Source organism: Artemia franciscana, chromosome 19 (assembly GCF_032884065.1).
Source record: "Artemia franciscana chromosome 19, ASM3288406v1, whole genome shotgun sequence".
Classification (NCBI taxonomy): domain Eukaryota; kingdom Metazoa; phylum Arthropoda; class Branchiopoda; order Anostraca; family Artemiidae; genus Artemia; species Artemia franciscana.
This window is the reverse complement of record NC_088881.1, coordinates 5,661,297-5,683,088: the sequence shown is the minus strand read 5'-3', so window position 1 is coordinate 5,683,088 and position 21,792 is coordinate 5,661,297. Positions and strand designations below refer to the sequence as shown.

Below are 21,792 nucleotides of genomic sequence, written 5' to 3'. Positions count from 1 at the left end.
TAGTTTTCAAATGTACTTGAAACAAGTCTTAGAGACAATACGTATATATATGTATACGAGTTGACTCTGACTGACCTTACAGAATCATGTCACTGACCCCGTACCAACCAAGTTACTTCTGGACTCGAAGTCCTGTCCTCATAGACAAATGATTTCAGTTCTAGCGTGTTTAGCTTTCACTGAATTTTTAGCCTGTGGCTTCAAAATTTATCTTCTTAGTGTTTTTTTTTCGTTCCTCTTATTCTTATGCTTCGTTCTTCTTATTCTTATTTTCTTGTTTTATAGTCTGTGCCTTCATAATTTTTCTTCTCAGTGGTTTTTTTTTCGTTCCTCTTACTTTTCTCTCATTCTTATTCTTCGTTCCTCTTGTTCTTATTTTCTAGTCTGTGTCTTCTAAATTTTTCTTCTCAGTGGTTTTTTTTTGTTCCTCTTATTTTCCTTCGTCCTTTTCATATTTCTCTGGTTTAGCTGCAGTGAGATTCTGGGTTCTATTTGACGATAGCTATAAAGGTACCGAGCTAGCCCTTTTGCCTCAAAGCATTCGAATGTAAGGAGAAAAATCTTCAACTCTGCTCCTTCTGGAGTACAGCGGAAAAGTCAGGTTTCTAAGCTTTTATTTATTGGTGTTTGCTTAAGGGGCCCGAAGCAGCTTTTTAATTTCTGTTGGTCTAGTTTTTGGTATATTGAGAGCACAGTGCACTCCTCAGGGGTGTAAACTCATGACAATGTAAGGGGGGAGGGCATTTTTTTTTTTTTTTTTTTTTTTTTTTTTTTTTTTTTTTTTTTTTTTTTTTCAAGGAAACGGACAAAAAAATTCAAAATACAGGTGGAAAACCAAAAAATATGGGTTGAGTCTGCTCCCTACCTAATTCCAAAGGATGCCGTTGCATTCCTGTGGAGAGTACATCAGAGTGCACAAACATCAATAGGAATCATACACGTGTTCTGTCATTGAACAGGATTCAAAGTAAGATGAAAGGACAATGAAGACCCTGAATCACTACCAAGGACAGTGAAAATTAAATCTGGTGGCTTGAATTGGCTAAATGGAAACAGCTACCATGTGTATTTTAAAAAATTAGGAAAACAGAATTTTTAATGAAAAAGACCTCTACTTGCAGTTGTTTAGTTTTTGGTGCACAACTGCACTGCACCTGCACCAAAGTAGCACCCGTACTTTGGTAGCAGTGGGTGCCAAATAAAAGATAAAAAAATGGGTGAGAAATTAACAAAAAAAACATCAAATATTCATGGTGCCAAACAGCTTAAGAAGGTAAGGCTGTCCTTTAAAGGTGCAGATCTCTTGGGAATCAACAGATTGTTTGTGTTTGCATTTTTATGGACGGAAAGCGTCGGATGTGACATGTCAATTTCCCTTATTTGTTAACTGACGAAACTGTGGTGCCGCCCTAAAAACTTTATAATTATGAAAGAACAGTCTCGGAAAATCGCGATAATCAGCTAGTATCCACCCAAAATGGGTCAAAGAGACAAAAATGTATTTATTTTGATGTCCTTGGTACTTCAATTTTCTTGATCATCTCAGTATTGACTCTTCCGTAAGGTTGTGGAAGCAAAAGTCTTAAGCCCTGTCTTCATTATGGATTTTTCCGATGAGTCGACCAAGTAAAACATCTTTTTTTTTTTTGAAAAACAGCCACTTTGAATGCGCCGGATTTGCCCTTTTAAGCCTTAAAAGTACCGATGGAGACTGAGGCCTCCCGAAAAATTAAAAAAAAAAAAAACACGAGCTACTTTTCCTAATGAAGACATGGCCCTAGCTAGCACAATTTTTGGCTAAAAATTCCTGGAAGTGTGAAGCAAGGAATGATGTTGATGGATTGAGGGTAAGTTTGAAAATTTGACTTAACAATTGAATTTGGGAGTAAAAAGGTTATTACTTGTTTTGTGTAAATTCCTCCCAGTGCCAGTTGGGTGGATTTTTCTCGCGGCTTTGGGGGAGCCGGTGCGTGGGTTTCATACTGTTATTACACCTGAATGTGTGATTTCAGTCTTGATTTGCATGGGGACAATTTAGATGTTTTAAACCTAATGGTTGCTAAGGATCTTTACCCTTTAGCATCTATTCCTCTTTGCAGCCATATGGCTACTTTTCTTTTGGTGACTTTAAGCAACAATATTTTTTGGGGTTCAAAGTTTTTTGTCCGAATTATGCAGACGTGGCTCCTTACCCTTAGTCCGATCATTTGTCGAGCAAATAAACGTTCAAATCCTATTTTAAGGTATTAGGTTGAAAACAGATCACTTGTCAATTTTAGGTGCCGATCATGTTGGATTTGGATGGAAACAGTTTAGATTTTTTAAACCTAATGGTTGCTAAGGATCTTTACCCTTTAGCATCTATTCCTCTTTGCAGCCATATGGCTCTAATCATTCAGCGATGTGACTGCTTTTCTTTTGGTGACTTTAAGCAACAATATTTTTTGGGGTTCAAAGTTTTTTGTCCGAATTATGCAGACGTGGCTCCCTACCCTTAGTCAGATCATTCGTCAGTTGTAGGTGCTGATATCGGATTTGTGTGGAGAAAATAAATAATTTTTTAGCTGTAAGTAAGGAGCGACATAAAACTTAAAACGAACTGAAATTATTTCGTATATAAAGGGGTGGTCTCCTCCTCACCGCCCCGCTCTTTACGCTAAGTTTTTATTATTTTAAAAAGTAGAGTTGCGACAGAGAGTCAAAATTTAGCGTAAAGAGCGAGGTTTTGAGGAGGGGACTGCCCCTTTCATATTTGGAATAATTCTGTTTGTTTTAAATTTTAATGTCGCTCTTTTCTTTCAGTTGAAAAAACTTGTTTTTTATTTAATTTCTGAACGCTTCTTCAACTAACGTACGTTCGAATAGGCTCACCGTACATGAAAAATTAAAACGGAATTTGTATATTAATTATCACAAAGCTTCCCCCGTGTAAAATTTCGTCTGGAAAGTTCACCTCCCGGAACTACCCTCCCAATGTGAAAATCTCCCCATATAAAATAGCCGCTCCCCCGCCGAAAATACTTCCCTCAAAAATATATTTGTATACTTCCCTATAACCAATTAAATATGTATTATTTTACGGAAAGATACTCTAGACAATTCCAACCCGATAAATATTTCCCCCGGACGATTCCCCTCAATATCTCACATGTAAAGTACACTCGGTACGGAGAAAGTAACACAAATAAAAAGAGTTTTGCATAGGAATCTTAGCGAATTCCCTCAGCTTAAAATTTAACCATGGAAAGTTCACCCCCCCCCCCCCCCGGGAAGTTCCCTTCCCAGGGAAATTTAAAATGTTTGTATACTTCCCAATAAAAATTACTATGTGTAAACAATGGGCTAATTTCTTTACCTAGATATCTTTCTCCAGGGGCTATGCGGGGTTTTGTTATCCTCAAAGAAATAGTTACTGGGCTTCTCAACTATGCTGAACAAAAAATCTATCTCAGAATTTTGATCGAATGTATTTTAGGAAAAAAGATTGGTGGCAGGGGGGCCAGTTGCCCTCCAATCTTTTTGGTCACTCAAAAGTGGCACTAGAACTTTTAGTTTACGTTTGAACGAACCCTCTCTCGATCTTCTAGGACTGTTGCTTCGATGCAATTGGGGAAAACAAACAAATAAGCATGGATATGTGGTCTTTCTTCTGGCAAAAAATACGAGATTCCATATTTTTGCAAATGGGAGCTTAGAACTTCGACATCGGAGTTCTTGGATACGTTGAATTTGATGGTGCGATTTTCATTAAGCTTCCTTGACTTTTAGGGGACGTTTCCCCCTTTTTCGAAAACAGGCGAATTTTCTCAGACTCGTAGCTTTTGATAAGTAGCACTAAACTAAATGAATCTTATATATTTGGAATAAACGTAATAAGTGGACTCTTTTAATGCATTTATTTATATCAAAACTCCGTTTTTTTGAATTTTGGTTACTATTGAGCCACATCGCTCTTTACTTACCGTTCATTACCACGAACTGTTTGACAATTTGTATTTTTTAAATCCAATGGTTGCTGATGATCTTCACTCTTCAGCATCTATTCTTCTTTGCGGTGATGTGGCTTTGATCATTTTGCGATGTGGCTACTATTCATTTGGCGACTGTAAGCTTCAATATATTCCTGGGTTCGAATTTTTTTTTGTCAGAATTACGCAGACGGGGCTCCATGCCCCAAGTCAGATCATTTGTCAGCTGTAGGTGCCGTTCATGTTGAATCAAAAAACTGGCCCAGACAAAAAGGCAAATAAGTGTTAAGGCCCCGAAAGGCGTAGCTATTTTCGGGCACCGATTTCAGCAGCTCAGTGGGCAAATGATAGGGGTTCGAAAAAAATGCTCTTTGCGTGAAATTTTCAAAACTAAACATCATAGGCATAATAGTCAACTGCAAGTTATCAATAGCATTGTAAAGGCGAGTTCGGGAAGTTCAAAGGAGCTCGAAAGAAAAGCGAATGGAGAATATTATGCCAATAGACTGAGCCAAAATAAAGGCAATGCAAAAGAGACTTGGAGGGTAATTAGGGAGCTCATTGGGAAAAAAAAAAGCATTAAGGCCGGTCCAGTATCAATTAATGTGATATTGCCATGTAAACTACTAATGTTTAGAAATCAAATTAACCATGTTTATTAGTATCCAGATAAGAAACAGCTTCTTAGAAAATAAGGAATGATACAAAATGAAGAAAACTAGAGGCATTTTTTATTTGTGAGGATACCTTTAATTACAGTGAAAAGCTACACACACAAAAACAATCAATCGGCATTTTGTTACTTGCAAAGGTTTTATTAAAACGTAACATAAAACTAAAAAAAAATTATATTTTACAAAATAGCTTATGAATGTGTCATTTGCGAAGTTTCGTATCGGTCATTACGGCAACATAGTCAGGTCAACGTATTCGTAGACAACATAGGTCAAAAAATTCTGACAGACGAATCTGAGAATATTTGTACTATCTCTTTATTTGACTTTGTGTCTATTAAAAAAAAAAAAAAATACTACAATTATATCACTAGTGATCCAGGCTAAAAAAAATTTCTTCTTTATACGTTTGATTGGACACATTCAGTCCACGAGGCATATATGGAATTCACGCTCAGCATATCAAAAACGGAGGTCCTTCGTTTTTAGAACATTTCTTTACTGCTACAAATGATTTTTACACAAGGTTTGGATCCATCAACATTCTGCGTGGGAGATCTTTGTCCTATTCCAAAAAAGTAAAAAACCTCCAATCAATTCTCACTTTTCAGGTCCATAATTGTTCCAATCAATTTATGCAAGCTTTATGAACTACTGTTTATAAAAGAGCTTGAAGAAAAATGTTACACGCCTCCACATCAGTTTGGCTTTCAACATGGCATTGGATGTGCAAACGCCCTTGCAGTTGTTGCTAATGCTCTGCTTGATGCTTCTTGTACAGGTAGTTCACTCGCCTTGGCGAGTCATGATGTTTGTCACGTTTTTGACTCCCTGATCCATCCCCTTATGCTTTTAAGGGCTGTTAAAAGAGGAGTAAATCCGGCTGTCATTAGATCTCAAAGGATATGTATCCTAAGCTACGAGTCCGTCTTAAAATTCCTCTTAAGCAAGATGAAATGACAAGGCCACTGGATAGAACTATACCAGTTAGGTGAGAAGCCAGGCAAGGTGCAATTGCCTCACCTTGGTATTTCAATGATTATGTCATCGAAGCTCACGACCAGTGTGAGATGTCTTGCGTTCCGTCCAGCCTCAGTATCTCCTTAGGCACTTATGCTGATAGCATTTTTAACATTAGCCAAACTTTGGACAAAATTTCCAAATACTGCAAGTAGAATATTTAAAATCTGGTCTTGAATCTAACGCTACAAAGCCTGACGTCGTACTTTTTAAGTGGAAAGGCCCACTTCCTCATGAAATTGTACTTGAGAATTCAAAGATCTGTCCGTCTGACCAAATCGTTTATCTTTGGTATTCCCCTTGAATATACCTTTTCTCATACTCGTGATCTCCCAACAGAAGTCATGAAACGCCGCATATCAGCTTCCTATGCTTCCATAGTCTCTACTAAACTTCTTTTCAATCGTCGTTATCTCGCAACGCTATCAACACTGTTGCTCTCCCCCGCGTCCATTACATTGCACCCTTCTGGAAGATTCTTACAAATGTTGATAAATTTAAAATCCACTTCATTTTTTTTTCGTCTCGGAAAATACCTACTGAGATATCCAACTTGGACACGCAATTCAAACTTATCAACAGTCTTCACATAGCTGTTGCTAAACTTATGGAGAAACAACCACAAGATTTTAAGACATGCTTGTAGCTAACTTGTCACAGTTGTATAGTGATTTTGCTTCTTTTTTTTCTTATTGTAGTGTTCCGTCATTTTCTTTTTGTACAAAGACCGGTTTTCAATAAATATTAATAATAAGTAAAAGTTGAAAAACACATTTTGAAAATGAGAATTTATAGTAAAGAACGTTCAAAATGATAGAGTTGATGATTGGATTTGGGATTCTAACATGGATAAGTTCATCAATGCTTGCTTTGCCTTTGTTCAAAAGACCAAGGTCCGGGGATATGTAATTTGTAATGACAAAATACAAGCCGAGGCAAAAGTCAACGTTCAACATTTTATAAAAGCTCCAAGCGAATGAAATAGCTATAAATAAAGACATTGGATTTTTAAGGGCGTTACCCAAAAACCTGAAACTGCATCGGCCTATGTTAAAAAAACAAAGGTTCGGTGTTATGTTTTTCCTAAAGACAAGAGACAAACCGAGGCAAAAGTGAAATTTTCCAGTAACAAAAAAAAACCTAAATAAAGATGTTCAACATTTTAAAACAGCTTCTAGCGATGAAATCTCTTCAGTCTCTGACCTGTTAAGACATATTAAGACCTTTCAATTAAGTAAGGCTTAAACCTGTGCTGCAAGACTAAATGACGAAATCAAAACAATTTTGTCCTGAATGCAGATTACGGGTTACTTCAAACGCAGTCAAATGTTTTAATTGCAGTTCTTGGTTCCATGCAGGGACTGAAAAGTGTGCTAGGATAGAAATCACTAGTTGGAATAACTCCTGGATGTGCCTAGACTGCTCTACTAAGTCTAAGGTAAATTGTACTTTTTCTCCAGTGCTTTCTATCCCCCCATCTGGAACTTTTCGGACACCCCGTAACCCTGTTGAAAGAAGAAGGATTCTTAGCATTCTAAGTGATCTCAGCAGCCCTAAACATTTTCCAGACACTCCGCTCAGCCAGTTTCCTCTATTTACTGAAGAACCAACCGTTTCTAACAGGGCTGGCACTAGTTTGTGTGATTCTTCAATTTCCCTCCCCAGCACCGAGGCTGTTCTGATGGGATAACAAATGCATCTTGCCAAACAATTGACTGTAGTATTGATAAATCAGTTCAAACGGACACTGTCCCTACAACCCCCATCTTACAACCAGATATTACCAAAATCTTGGTTTTACAAGAAAAGTTAACGGATGTGTTAACTTCATCTCCAATTTTTTAACAATTCACCAAAGCGATATAGCAAATCAACCTGCATATAATTCCATTTTGAATTAGGTTAATAACACTTTCATCTCTGACCATAAAAAAAGTGCGATGTCCATAAACCAAATGAATATTGATGAAGGACTTAGAGGATTAAATCCAGTGATATCTGTCACAACAAGTGACACATCCGGAAATTTTCATTGACCTCAATCCACCCTTGATACAGCCTAATTATAATGGTAACCTTGATTACCACATTACAGATGCTCAAAAATGTGTGGACATTAAAAAGGTGAATAGCCTGCATAATAAGACTGTCTTTTCTGATAATAAACTAAAATGTGCTAATATAATCTTGACAGGTTCTTGCCAATTAGGAGACAATTGTGTATTTGAACACGTTTTTTCTTCAACCAAGCTCCAGCCAAAAAGTGTTTTCGAAAATAGAGTTAACACAAATTACACTAAAAAAAAAATGAGATCAGTGATTTTCAACCAAGTGCATCAACGAAGTTCCAGCAAAAAAGTTCCAACAAAAAAAATGTGATATGCAAACATTTTAATCACAATCGTTGTAAATTTAGTAAGCAGTGCAAATTTTTATATATATATCGTAATTTTATTTCAGGTAGTTGTGGTTCCGTTAAGTGCAGTTTTGACCATGTGAAGCTTTGTCCAGTTTTAGCTTGTAATAACAAATATTGTAGTTTTGCCCATGCACCAAAAGTAGATGATGTTAATTCTCCTCCCTGGGGCCCTGTTCCAGTGTCCCTGTCCAAAGATAAAAATTGTAAGAGCCACTCATCTCCCTTCCGCCGTCCTTTTTTAGTGCACCGCACTCAAGCAAAAATTTCTCATCAAAGTTCATCAGGCACAGCTCAAAAATTGACAAACCCTTCCCGATCCCGAACTCTCCTCCCTTATCCTTTGCTACCTCCTCCCCCTCCCCGCATACAGAAGTCCTATTTCCTCCCCCCTCACAGTATGCTGCCCTATACCCTCCCTACTCTGCCACAAACCAGCATTTTCTTGACGGACACGAATCACTATTCCCATCCAGCCCCCCTTTTCCAGAATCTTACGAAACCTCACCCCCAGCCCATTCGTTTTATCCTTCGTGCCTACCCTGTCAACGTGACTCAGGTCTGAGACTTTTTGCATTCAATAATTGTCTTGTAATGAATCCTAATAGTTCTCCTCGTGCTTCATCCATATCATTGCCCGTCCCCCCACCCCCAAATCCCCAAGACAAATCCTTCCCTTACTCTAATAATTCATCTATCGATGATGACTAATAGTCATCCCATAAAAGTCAAATGTGCTCCCTCGGTCCCTTGTTCTGACTACAATAATCTGGCCCCCGCTAAGAATCCCACCACACCCCCTGTACCCATTTGTAATTTAAATAAAGTTAAGTGTAAAAATGGTACCTTTGCAGGTCGTTTTAAATTTCCCAAACTTTTGTTAAGCAACGCTGAAAGTCTTAATTTTGAAAAACTTAATGAATTATTCTTTTCTAAAATATATAGATCAGACATAATCGCTTACTGAAGTACACGCTCAAAATACACACATGTTAAAAATGAATAATTTCTCCCAGTTTATTAAACTCAGACCCGAAACCCACCCTCTGGGTAAGAAAGGGGGTAGAATTCTTTTCTTTGTCCGTAATGATTTTTATCCTTCAGAAATATTAGTTCCTTGTCTTACTCCCTTTGATGAAATTTTGTGGGTTTGTGTTCAACCTAAGGTCTTACCACGTCCTTTCAATTTGATTGTCCTGTGTTGTTTTTACTACTCTCCTGGGCAGAGAGCGGCTGAAAAAATTAATTTTATTGAAAAATTGCATGGCAGTGCTGACTATGTACTATCTAAATACCCAAATGCTGGAATTTTCCTCTTAGGTGATGCAAATGAATTGAAACTTAAGTCTACATGTAATACTTTTAGTCTAAAACAAATTGTTAAAGTCCCTACTACCAAAGGCAATTCTACTCTTGATTTAATATGCACCAATATGTCAAATTTCTTTGACACCATTCAGACCCGTCACCATTCTTCCCCCTCTCGGAGGTAGTTACCACTTTAGCCTACTCCTATCTCCACTAGCTACAGTTAAACATTCCTTTACTATTACTGAAACCGTCTTTAGACCTCTAATTGACTGAGGACTCTACAATTTTGGCTCTTGGATCACTAGTTGGTCCCCTGTGTACTAAACAAATGATGTCGACTTCAAGGCTTTCTCCCTCCAAAATTTATCGAGGAGTAATTATTAAGCCAATTTTCCGGTGAAAAAAAAAAAAAAATATGCTCTACCGATAAACCTTACATTACTGCGAGTTTTAAAAAACTAATAAGGAAAAAAATCAATTTGTTCAAGCAAGGACATATCACACAGGCTAATGATCTAAGAAAGTTCCTGAAGAGAAAACTCAGAAAGGCAGCTTCTGAGTATTACAATAGTAAGGTTAAGGATTTGTATTTTAACAAGCCCAAACAATGCTACAAGAAAATTAAAGAGATTTGCGGAAAAAACCCTGTTGAAGGTAATTTTCATCTCCCTGAGCCCCCTTACAATATAGCCAACGATTTGAACCTGCATCTTGCGTCCATAGCACAAACTTTCCCCCCTTTCACTGGCTCAGGTCAAACTATTCCTCCCTCCACCTCTTTCCCACAAATTTCTCCCTCTGATGTTATAAATAAAATCCGAAAGCTCAAACAATCAAGTACTTACCCATTAGACATCCCAATTGACTTGATTAAAGCCTTTTCAGACACAATTGCTGGACCTTTATCTGATATTTTTAACCAAATTACAAAATCTGGTAAATTCCCAAGTTGCTGGAATCTAGGTTTTATAACACCCATCCCAAAGAAATCTTCCAGTCTGACTATAACCAACATGCGTCCTATTGCACTCACTCTAGTTTTTTCTAAGCTTTACGAAGGATTCCTTTGTGACTGGCTTACAATTAAAATTATACCACGCATTGACATCCGACAGTTTGGTAATTTAAGAAAAACCTCCACCACCCATTACCTTGTACACTTGATTCACACGATCCTGAGTGAACTAGAGAAACCAAATGTTTGGCTAAACCTGGTTTTAGTCGATTTCCAAAAAGCGTTTGACTTAGTTGACCACACTATCCTAATTCGTTTACTACATGATAACTTTGACATTGACCCACTTTTAGTAAATATTGTTATATCGTTCCTTTCAGACAGATCACAAGTTGTAAAATACAAAAATACCTTCTCTAACTCCCTCCCTAGGTACTGTGGAGTACCTCAAGGAACCTTATTGGAACCACTATTATTTCTTGTCATGATTAACGAAATTGGCAAGGAATTCCCCCAAAGATGGAAATATGTTGATGACTTGTCGATCCTTGAAGTATGTCATAGAAACATTAAAAGTGACCCCGTTGAAATCCTAACCCAATGTTCGGATGAATCTAAGAATCTAAATATGACAGTAAATCCCACTAAATCACAGATAATGACGATCAATTTCTTGAAATATACTCCTGCTTTTTGCGACCCGATCCCAAGCGAAATGCTAGTGAAACATGTTAAGCTTCTTGGTGTCACAATTTCTAATGATCTTAAATGGGACATACTTGTTTATACCATTGTTAAACAAGCAAATGTTTCACTATCCATTTTTAAACTGCTAAACAAATTTAATTGTCCTAAGATATATTCCCTCCGTTTTTACTTATCCTTTATGGCCGTTATTGGAATATGCATGTCCGGTCTGGCATCGCAACTTTCAAATGAACATAGTGACAAAATTGAGTCGGTCCAAAAGCGTTCGCTCAGGATCATTTACAAAGAGGGCAAAATTCCATACTCATTCCTCCTTAAAGCTGCACGCATTACCACCTTAAAAGAAAGGAGGGAAAAAATTTGCCTGCTTTTCGCTAAATCAGTCTTTTCCAATCCCCGTACTGAGGACTTACTCCCTGATTTTCACAATCCCATTAGACTCCGACTCCCCCGGTCAGCCTCCTTAGCAACTAATCCCAACTTACTCTCCGATCCATGCTGTTACAGAAAGGTTTCGTAAAAGTTTTATACCCTTTATTCTGGAACACCTTAATAATAATTTGTGATTATGTACTTGCCAAGTTCCCCTTTTCCTCTATCGCCGTTTTTATTCTATTTTGATTTACTACAATGTTCTTGTAATTTAATTGTTAAGTTTACTGATTTGCCCTTTATCTTTGATGATTTTGCTTTTTTAATTCCTTTTAATTTTAAGTGTTTGACTTAATGTACTGTTTTGATTTTTTTTTCTTAGCTTTTACTGACATATAAAGCGGATTCGGCTCTATAGAGTTTGTGATAGTCTTTTGAAAATAAATATTATCTTATCTCATGAAATTGCTGTAAATATAGAAATTGGAGTCTATAGCAACGGTAACGAAGACCCTGATGCTACATCAAATGCTGTTGAGCTTCAGATTAAAACTGTTAGTGACGGAAAGTTATCAAACAAGAAGCAGTAAGAATTAGAATGTGTAAATTTCACATTCAAAAATTATAATGAGGATGATTAGGTTTGGGAATTTGACATGGAGGAGGTCATCAATGCTTACCATGCATATGCTTAAAAAAGGTTCGGTGATATACGTGTCATATTGATAAAAGACAAGCCGAGGCAAAAGGCGACGTTCAACACATTATTCTAAAAGCTCTGAGCGATGAAATAGCTACAAACGAAAAAAAAATTTAAGCTTATAAGGACGCTAGCGAAGAACCTGATACTGCATAAGCCGATGTTTAAAAAAAAAAAGATTTGGCGTTATCTTTTTCATAATGACAAAAGACAAGCAGAGGTAAAAGTTAAAGGTCCAATAAAAAAGAAGAATGTAAATAAAGATATTCAACACTTTTAAGCAGCCTCTAGCGATGAAATAGCTATAATATAGACATTGGAGTTTATAGCGACATTAACGAAAAACCTGATGCTGCAGCAAATGCTGATGAACTTCAGGTTAGAACCGTTAGTAACGGAATGCTAATAGCTAATAATATTGACAGATGACTTAATTATATTGGCAAGTGTGAAGCAGAAGCTGGTAAAACCACATCCAGCTCCAAAAGACGTAGAGATCTGGAACACGTAGAGACGTAGACGTAGAGATCTGGTAACTGAGATCAGGCCAACGGTAACTGAAACACTGAGAATACAAAGTATTAATTTTACAAAGCCACTACTTCTTATTTAAGGTCCATTTAAAATGTTCAAGGGGTTGCTTGATGAAACTGAAGCACATATACATGTGATTAGAAACTAGTGAAAGTGAGAATTGTAATAGTTAAAGCAAAGGGCATGGAACAAACGACAGCGATAATCACATTAAATAGTAAACGAAATTTTGAACAGTGATCTGTGGTTGTAAACTGGAAAAGACGAATTTTTTTATAACACCTTAAGAAATTATATAAGATGATGCGTGAATCTAAACTACTAAAGTTAAAGGCGTGGGGAAAATCTTCTGAGGTAATGATGAACAAAAATGGATAACAAAATCTACGGTTGGAAAATAAGGAACAGTAATGACTGGCCACAAAGACTATCTAAATGGGTCGGGACTTTAAGGAAGAATTCATGGTTGTAATGAACCTGCGATGACGCCATGACATCAAGAAGAGGTTTTACGTCAGCGGTTAGAAGACAAGCGACAATGAGAATCTATATATAGAAGCCTGCCGAGTGCCAGAGACCGGCGGTGAAGCTACCGGTAACAGGTGACCTTGGGGGAGGATCTTGGGGACATATACCAACTTAATCTATAGAGTGATCTGAAATCACTAATAAACGACCCATGATTGAAATTACGTCAAAAGTGACAGGATAGTCAGACCTAAAATACCCTGACTACTGGGGGGCTGATCAAGTTCGTGTCTTCAATTTTACCCAAGCCGCTCCTTAAAGAAACCATTCAAAAAGACAGTTTCCCGTGTCGATCACGTTGTGGGTTTCCTGTGCGATGTTTTCGGCAACGGCGGTCTGAATGATGTACTAATTTCGATCTGATACCGTTTTGGGGGATTTCAGGCAATTTTTCCATAAATTTGTTTTTGTAACAAGCTTCTAGAATTCAGACGAGTCGAAATAATAGCCATCATTCCTGAATCGACGCCAGATGGAATTTTTTCCTCGTAAGTCACTTTTCCTTAAAACGGACTTTAAAATTTTTGGCTTTTGTGGTGTGTTCTTTACTAGATCGCAGCTATTCAAGAAACCATGATTACTACAAATAACATTCATATTATTTCATATATAAAAGAATTGGGAAAAGTCAAGCTTTAGCATAAAAAGCAAACGATAAGGGAGGGGGCAGCCCACTTCATAAATGTTATCATTTCGTTCGTTTTACTTTTTAATTTTGCTCTATACTTTGAGTTGATAAAAATTGCTTTTTATTTGATTTCTGACTGTTTTTCAAATAATGCAGGGAAATTTTTCCACACCCCCACGGAAACCCTCCAATACGAGAAATTCGTCCATGGAAAATTCAATCCGCTTAAAATTCCCCTCCCCACACGAAAAAGTTTCATCCTTGCTGGAAATTCTCCCACGAAAAGCTTCTGCGGGCAATTCTCCATAGAAGATCCTCCTTACTTTCTTTGCAAACCAATTTTTTTGATTAATTTCTGATCATTTCTCAAATCACACCAGGACCTCCCCCCCTCCTCAGAATTTTCCCTGGACCCCAAATAGAAAGCTTTCTCAAGGAGAATTACCCCATGGAAAATTTTCCCCATGAACCCCGACCCCCATGGAAAATCCGCCCAGAAAATTCCAACCTTGCAGAAAATTCCCCCTTGATAGCTCCCCTAGAACATATCCATGTGTAAAATTGGGTCTCCAAATAGAAAGTAAGACAAAATTTCCCTGGAAAATTTCCTAGGAAACTTCCCTCCCGGAGGACAATTATGCCTATGAAAAATTACTTATCGATGACCCCTCCCCCCTAACTTTTGCGGTATATTTACCATAAACAAACACAATGTGTCAGTAAAAAAAAAACTTTTTTGCACACTGACCAATGGTCTGCGATGCGCAGGTACCGAACTCTTGCTTCAATGCCTTCGGCTCGGAGTGCAATGCGTGGTTGGGGGCAAATTATCCGACACTACCCGTTGGAATAAAACAATGAACAGAAATAATTCGCCGTTTCCCAGGGCCTGGGGATCAATCCCAGAGCAGTAATTGTCGTACTTTTCAACCATGCTGAACAATGTCTCTTTCTCAAAATTTCGGTCTTATGTCTTTGGGGGACAAGGGCATGTAAGGAGGGCTAGCTGCCCTCCGTTCTATCTGGTCACTTAAGAAGGGCACTAGGACTTTTAATTATGTTTTGATTAGCTTTGTTTTGATTATCTAGTACCATTCGATTTGATGTCATCAACTCTTAGGGAAGGAAAAAATAAATAAACACGCATCCGTGATCTTTCTTCTGGCAAGAAATACAAAATTCCGAAATCTTCCAGATAGTGGCCTGAAACTTGTCCAGTGAGGTTCTCTGATATCCTAAATCTGATGGTATGATTTCACTAAGATCTACTGACTTCATGGGAAGGGGTTCTTAGGTAAATTTTCTCAGGTCCGTACCTTTTGATAGGTGAAGTTAAATTTAATCAATTTTATATATTTGGAATCAGCATAACAACCAATTCTCTTGACGTATCTATTAATGTCATAATTAAATTTTTTCTACTTGTGGTTACTATTGGGCCGAGCTGCTTCTCACATACCCACTGTTAACATGAGCTATTTGATAATTTTACTGGGTAAATATACAATTCATGAATGTTACGCTTTTCATCAGATTTGTTCAACCTACTACCATTTTAATGAGCTTAGGTCTTTGGCTATGTGTGAGAGAGTGGAGTTTTTATTAAATCAATAATAATATACATCCTTCAAAAGTAGTGGAAATAAATTGTGAAATTACATATATTTAATGATGCATGCCAGCACTATCATTTTCCCATGAAATGCGTTCAACTTTCACTCTAAGCGAAAATTGTAATATTTACAGTTTAATAGTGCAACAGGGGACGGTAAAGTCTACATTTGCCCCCTCCTCCGAGAAAAACCTATATCCGGCTCTGGACCCAAGTCGCTTCGTACTTTTACCGTTACCGAAAATTGTTTGATTAAGAAGAAAAAGTTTAAAGGACAATTTGCTGTCTTGTGGTCCATAGTTTGAGCGTAAATCTCTCGAATTTCTGACTCGTTTTGCATTCGTAAACATTCTTTCATATTATTATAAGAAAAAAGGCGCACTAATCAAACACAGTAAGCCGGTAAGGCACGTCGAGGTAAAGTCTTTTAAAATAAAGTCTGATTCCTTTTTCAGTCACACTGATTGTTATGCATCTAAAGGCTTTGGACCAAGGTATCGCCTCGGAGTTTCTGACACTTAGTTTCTTATAATTTTTAGATAATTTTAACTTTATTCAAATACCCCCCCACGATGAATATTTACCTCCCTAATCTGTATTTTATTGCCTTACGAGCCTTAAAAACAGGTAGCTGATATTTCGTGCGATTCAACAGCAATTTTCGTTTCTTCTTCTTCTTCTTACAATTTGGTTTTTTAACATCGTTTCATTGCGTAGTCTTCTTCTTCAGAAACAGGAGATCTGTGAACACAAAAATAGGTTCTTTCACCTCTGTATTGCACTGGTCACCGCAGTGGGATATAAGTATGTGCAAAAAATGAAAGAGTAAATCGGAAGTCAAGCATATTCAACAACAATGTACATACTAGTAAATTTGTCTCTTCTTATGGATCTCAATGAATACCTTAAATAACATTCTGTTGTAATGAGGAGGGAGGTTAGGATTCATGATTCCATAAAAGTGTTAGATATTCTAGCCATGGATCTGTGTCGCTTGAGGCTTATGGTCTCCTCACACTGTGGCTGGCATTCAAACGAGAAATTCTGGTTTGTTTAATCTCTAACGAAGCAGATACGTTATAGTGGAGAACGATGTAACCTCCATTTAAATAGCAAACTGTTGAGAAGAAGGGTATCTGATTTTGGTCGGATATATTGTACCGTATGCATTCTTGTGTGAAACGGAGATGATATTAGTTTACTGTGACTTAAATTAGACCTTTGCTCAATTACGTCCCTAGTAATAAGGCCAGAGGAATGGCTTAAGCTTAAGGAGGAGGCCTTGGCTGCTAGTAAATCAGCAGTATCATTATATTTGATTCCTCCATGGCTTGGGACATGTTGAAAATATATTTGATTGCCTTTGGCCTGAAGGTTTTAGAAACCGTCTTTTAATTTTATATTGGTCTTTCTCTTTGACCCTTTTCATAATATTTTTAAGCAAAAGTATTGCCAATTTGGAGTCTGCTAGGCAAAGGATATTTGCTGCTTTTACGCAGCAATTTATTTAGGGATAAGCATCTAGGTCATCTAGGGATAAGTAGATGGCACACGTTTTGACAGACAAAATGGAGGAACCCAATGGAAGGAGAGGTTGAAGATTGAGATCCAGGGATGGAACACGTGTTTTTGCTCCAGCTCACTGACAATGCAGAGACCCGTCTATGTAATTTTTTCCATGATTGGGGTAAAGTTTTGAAATCTGTTCAGCAGAAATAGACCTCCCCCTTGATTTGTACTCATATGTTTGTTGATCTGTATGAGATTTTATTTGACCAAGTTGTGGGTGCTTGTCCCAAAGAGGAGTTTATGCATATCCCGTAAAAGGAGATGCATAAGGGGAATGTTGATTTTAATTTTGGCTCCCCGTTGAAACTAACTCCATGATGAATGGGCATTGAGTCAAGCTAAAGTCAGTGTAAAAGTATGTTCATATGCAACATGCTTATCACCATATGCTCGTACTTTTGAGTAGTAAGTAGTTCGACATATTGCATGTGTGTTGAATTAGCGACACTTCTTGACCACTAAAGTCCTTGCGTAGGTTCTGTAGTATATCACCACATCTAGATTTGATCTCTGGGTCCCAAATTACCAAGCTGAGGTAAAAGCTTGCTATTACAGATAGTTCAACTTATTTCAAGTATTTTGTTTGTTTTTTTTTTTTTTGCAGGAAGAGAAATCACGGATGCGTGTTTATTCATTTTGTGTTTTTTGTTTGTTTTCTCAGGGGTGATCGTATTGAAAAAATGGTCGCAGAAGATCAAATATGTATATACACATCGATTATTTCAAGAGGGAACAGAAAAAAGTTAAAGAACATTAATTTTATCAGGCGTTCGGTGGTAAAGGGAAGTCAGTTTTAATGACAACTTTTAGTAAAGTTTCATATACAAATAAATGTTTCAGAAAGAATTTAGAGTAATTTTAATAGACAGGTAAACATAGGTAAAATTGAAAAATGATTCAAGTGATGACTGCCTTCATTTAAGATATAGGCTCCTATAATTTCAATGATTAAGCATAAATTAAGCCCCTAAAAATGTTATTTTACTAATTGATATATTAAATGCAGGTTGCAAAAGAAAAGTAAAATCTCATATCAGACGCTTAAACTTTTCGTGCTATTTGACTACAAGAATTAGCCTGTTTTGAAAATTAAAAAACATTAAACATCCCAAAAGTTTTTGGTTATTGTATGTGCTTCTTGAGCACTGCCGAAGTCATGCAGAACATAATAAATTTGTTACTTAGCCCATGCATGCTTTTATTGTTTTGCCAAAATACGTATTAGATGGCTCTTAACCTGCCATTATTAAATCGCTTGCCGTTAAACATTTTCTGATTTTGGAAAGAAAGGAGGAAAGTCAAGAAGATCCTAAATTAAATAGATATACATTAAAAACTTGTTTTAGTATAGTTTAAATTGGTTTATGTGTCAGAGTGACTATGCAAACACATGGCTGCGTCTAGAAAACTTCAAGGTGGGCATTGAATAATTGATAAAATTAATCCTAGTAACTGCTCAATAATAGCTTTCAAAACAATTAACTAAAATTGTTTACACTTTCTGTATGCTATAATTTTTGTTAACTTTATTGGAGAATATTTTATAGAAGGGTCTGCCTCCAGCTCTTCTGATGATCACTAGGGTAAAATTCTAGTTAATTGACTTCTTACTATCTCAGAAAGGGTTTAGGTTAGGAAAATGTAATTTTCAGGGATGGTCTACAGGCTAAAGTATGTCATGGGAAGATATTTTAAAGTATTCACCTACACTCCTTCTCCCTCTAGAGAGTCTTGAAATTTGCCTACATGACAAGTCTATACCTATTGAAATTTTGACAAAACAACATTTTACTTCAATTTTCAGTTACCAGTTGCTTTTTCTCTGCCTTTAGTTCTGAAAATGCAATTCCTGTTATTTGAGTAGAATTTTGAGCCATATCTATGTTTTTTTTTTCAAAATTTAGGAAATGTATTTGCATAGACTATCGTCAAAACATTATCAAATGGGATTGAGCAAAGTCATGAAGTTGAAAACAATTTTGTTGTACTTCAGTTAAGCAGAAGATCTATTTTGCAAGGTTTCACTTTTATAACACACATATTTTTAAAGCTCATCAAAGGTCAGGGTCCTCTAAAGAGAAAAGGAGTAGAGGTAGTTACTTAAAAATACCTTCCCAGGACATACTTTAGTCTGTAGATTCATCCCTGAAAGTTCTGTTTTCCTAACCTAAACCCTTTCCAAGATAGCAAGAAGTGAATTAACTAGAATTTTACCATCACTAGAATAGACTTTGGCTATAGGCTTGTGCTAAGTTTGTTCCTACACTTAAGCTTACCACTATTTTATGCCATAACAAAAACAGAATTAGGACAAAGATAAAATATACAAATGGATAAGCAAGGTTAATTTAAGGAAAATGGAGTTTAATCCTTTTGCCTTAATTTTTTTCAGTGGAATGGTTGTGCAAATAAACAGTTTATAATTTTAGTAATTAGGCTGTGTTGCAAGTAGATCCTTCTAAGAAAGTAGAGGCAAGAAGCTCCTTCTTTCTAGAATAATAGTGATACTTAATATTTGATTTATTCTTATAACAGGAATTGTAAATTTTTATTTTTATTGAATTTTAAATTTCTTAGTCTTGACTTATACACTTATATAGTCTTGACAATCTACACTTTACATATATATATATATATATATATATATATATATATATATGACTATATTTACATAAATATAGACTTGACAATCCTTACATATTTATATTTTCTGAAGCTTGTTGCTATGAGAGTTTCCTAAGCTTGTTGCTGAGAGAAAGAGAATATCCTGAACAGAGTTTCAGTCTGTTGACCCAAATCCACCACCTGATCAAGAACTTCAGAAATTCTGCATTGTGCCGCCTCTTCTGAAATGCCTCATTAGAGATAGCCTAACAAGAAAGCTTGGTACCCCTTTAAACTTGAGCTGATCCCATCAAACTATGCTGATATAGAACAGTAGAAGATTTGGCAGCTAAGATTGATTCTGGTCTGTTAAGTGCCCATCAGCTACTATAGGCATAACTAAATTGTTGATGTTTTTAAGTTGAGCTCTTCTCCTAAAGGTGTAAACAAAATGACCCTACTCTTCAAAATTTGAAGGTTTTGACTTGATCTGGAAGAAGTGTCAATGTTGGTTTCTAACCTACTGGGAAAATCCAATGCAGAAAAGGACAATAGTAGAAATAAACTTGACTGCTAATGATATTTTTATTTTATTTTAAGATTAAATACTGTCTTCAGTATTTTATAGTTCACTGTAGTTTTTGCATCACTAGGCCAATGACTTGTTGCTATGGAAATGTATAGGCTTCTTGCTAATACTGAAGCTGATTTTTCAGTGATTAAGGTGATGCTGTGAAAACATCCTCCTAATCTTGTCAAACCTGTAGTTTACAATTCTTAAGCTTTCCAGTCATTATATATAGATACCAAAATTTAGGCTTGTTTCATTTTTAGGTTAAAAAAAAGAATCACTGTTACAATTTTTTGGCTCTTATTATCACATGTTGGCAAGGTTGTCAGTTGGCAAACCTGACTCAGGCAGTAAATATCTAGGATAATTCAATAGTTGAGTCACCATAATTCTGTATTGAATCACCTAGAAAGTGGATTGTTTTACCTTAAATCACATTGTCCAGCAAAATAAGGATTAAACCCTATAGAATTGCATTCAACTATTGAATTTGGAGGATTTTTTTTTTTTTAAATAAGAATATGATTAGGCCATGCTTAAACTTTACCAAATATTTAATCCTCAGGCAATGTTGAATATCATAAATGCACTGAGACTCAACAGTCAAAACTGTTATTGGGCACACATTTAAAGCTCAATGCTAATCTTGTCCAATCTTTAGCACAGGGCCTTAAAATAAGAACAAAGTATCTAAATCATAGAAACACTCAATCTTAGACAGATTAGATCTTACAATGTAGAAGATTGTAGTCAGCAAATTTCAACTAATCATTTCCTAATTATCATCCAGTCTTAATTGTCATATTAACCAGTACTAACTATCTAAACCAATATTCTTCATCCCTATAATTAGAAGCTGGTAAATCACCTTAATTTGTACTTTAGAGTAAAATTAAGGATTATGCTAGATCCATACCATACTTTGTGTTGAGGATAGTGAATTTGTGTTACTATGTTAAGGCCCAATGACATGCTGCAAGAGAGTTCTGCTAGGGGGATGCAATTTAATGAAAATGGTTACCAAAAGATAGGTATGGCCTATGATGACCATTCTTCAGTAGTTTGAAACTAACCCTGCCACACACAGCAACTTCAGATAGTGTATGCAAGATAGTTGAATATGAAAAGCAGTATCAGACATCCAGCAAGAAACTTTTATAACAAGGTTTACATCAGTGGGTAATTGAATGGAATGAGCAGTTAACTCATATTTCCATGTCTTGTGATTCCATTCTTTGTCAAGTCATGACTTAAAGGACTCAACTATACATACAATCACTAATTCAGTTGATTAATAGCACACTTTGGGAACAAATAGGGGTTATTTGGTTGAGTATTATACTTGTAGGCCAGTATCTAAGTTTTATGTGTTATGATAGAGTTTTAAGAGAAGAACAGTGTGATTTTAGAAAGGGGAGAGGATGCACTGGTAAAATTTGTTCTCTTAGATTAATAATTGAGAAGTGACTGAGTCATCAGAGCTCTTTAGTCCTTAGGTTTATTGATATGAAGCAGCTGTTTGATTCAGCTGGTAGAAGAGCTTTATCAAAGGTCTTATACTGAAAGGCTATGCATGAGAATAATATTACCTTGAATTGCAGCTAGGAGCAATCTATGGATTA

General features: G+C 36.4%; 1 protein-coding gene across 3 annotated transcripts in view; it reads left to right on the top strand.

Annotated features, from left to right (window-relative positions):
• Nucleotides 1–18,269: 18,269 nt before the first annotated feature.
• The window catches only part of LOC136039214 (CCR4-NOT transcription complex subunit 3-like), an 89,071-nt gene continuing 85,548 nt past the window's right edge, over nucleotides 18,270–21,792 (top strand). For all 3 annotated transcript variants that reach the window (XM_065722744.1, XM_065722743.1, XM_065722745.1), the window contains exon 1: nucleotides 18,270–18,410. In XM_065722744.1, the coding sequence (XP_065578816.1) occupies nucleotides 18,386–18,410 (25 nt within the window). In that variant the 5' untranslated portion in view covers nucleotides 18,270–18,385. The remainder of the gene's footprint in view (nucleotides 18,411–21,792) is intronic.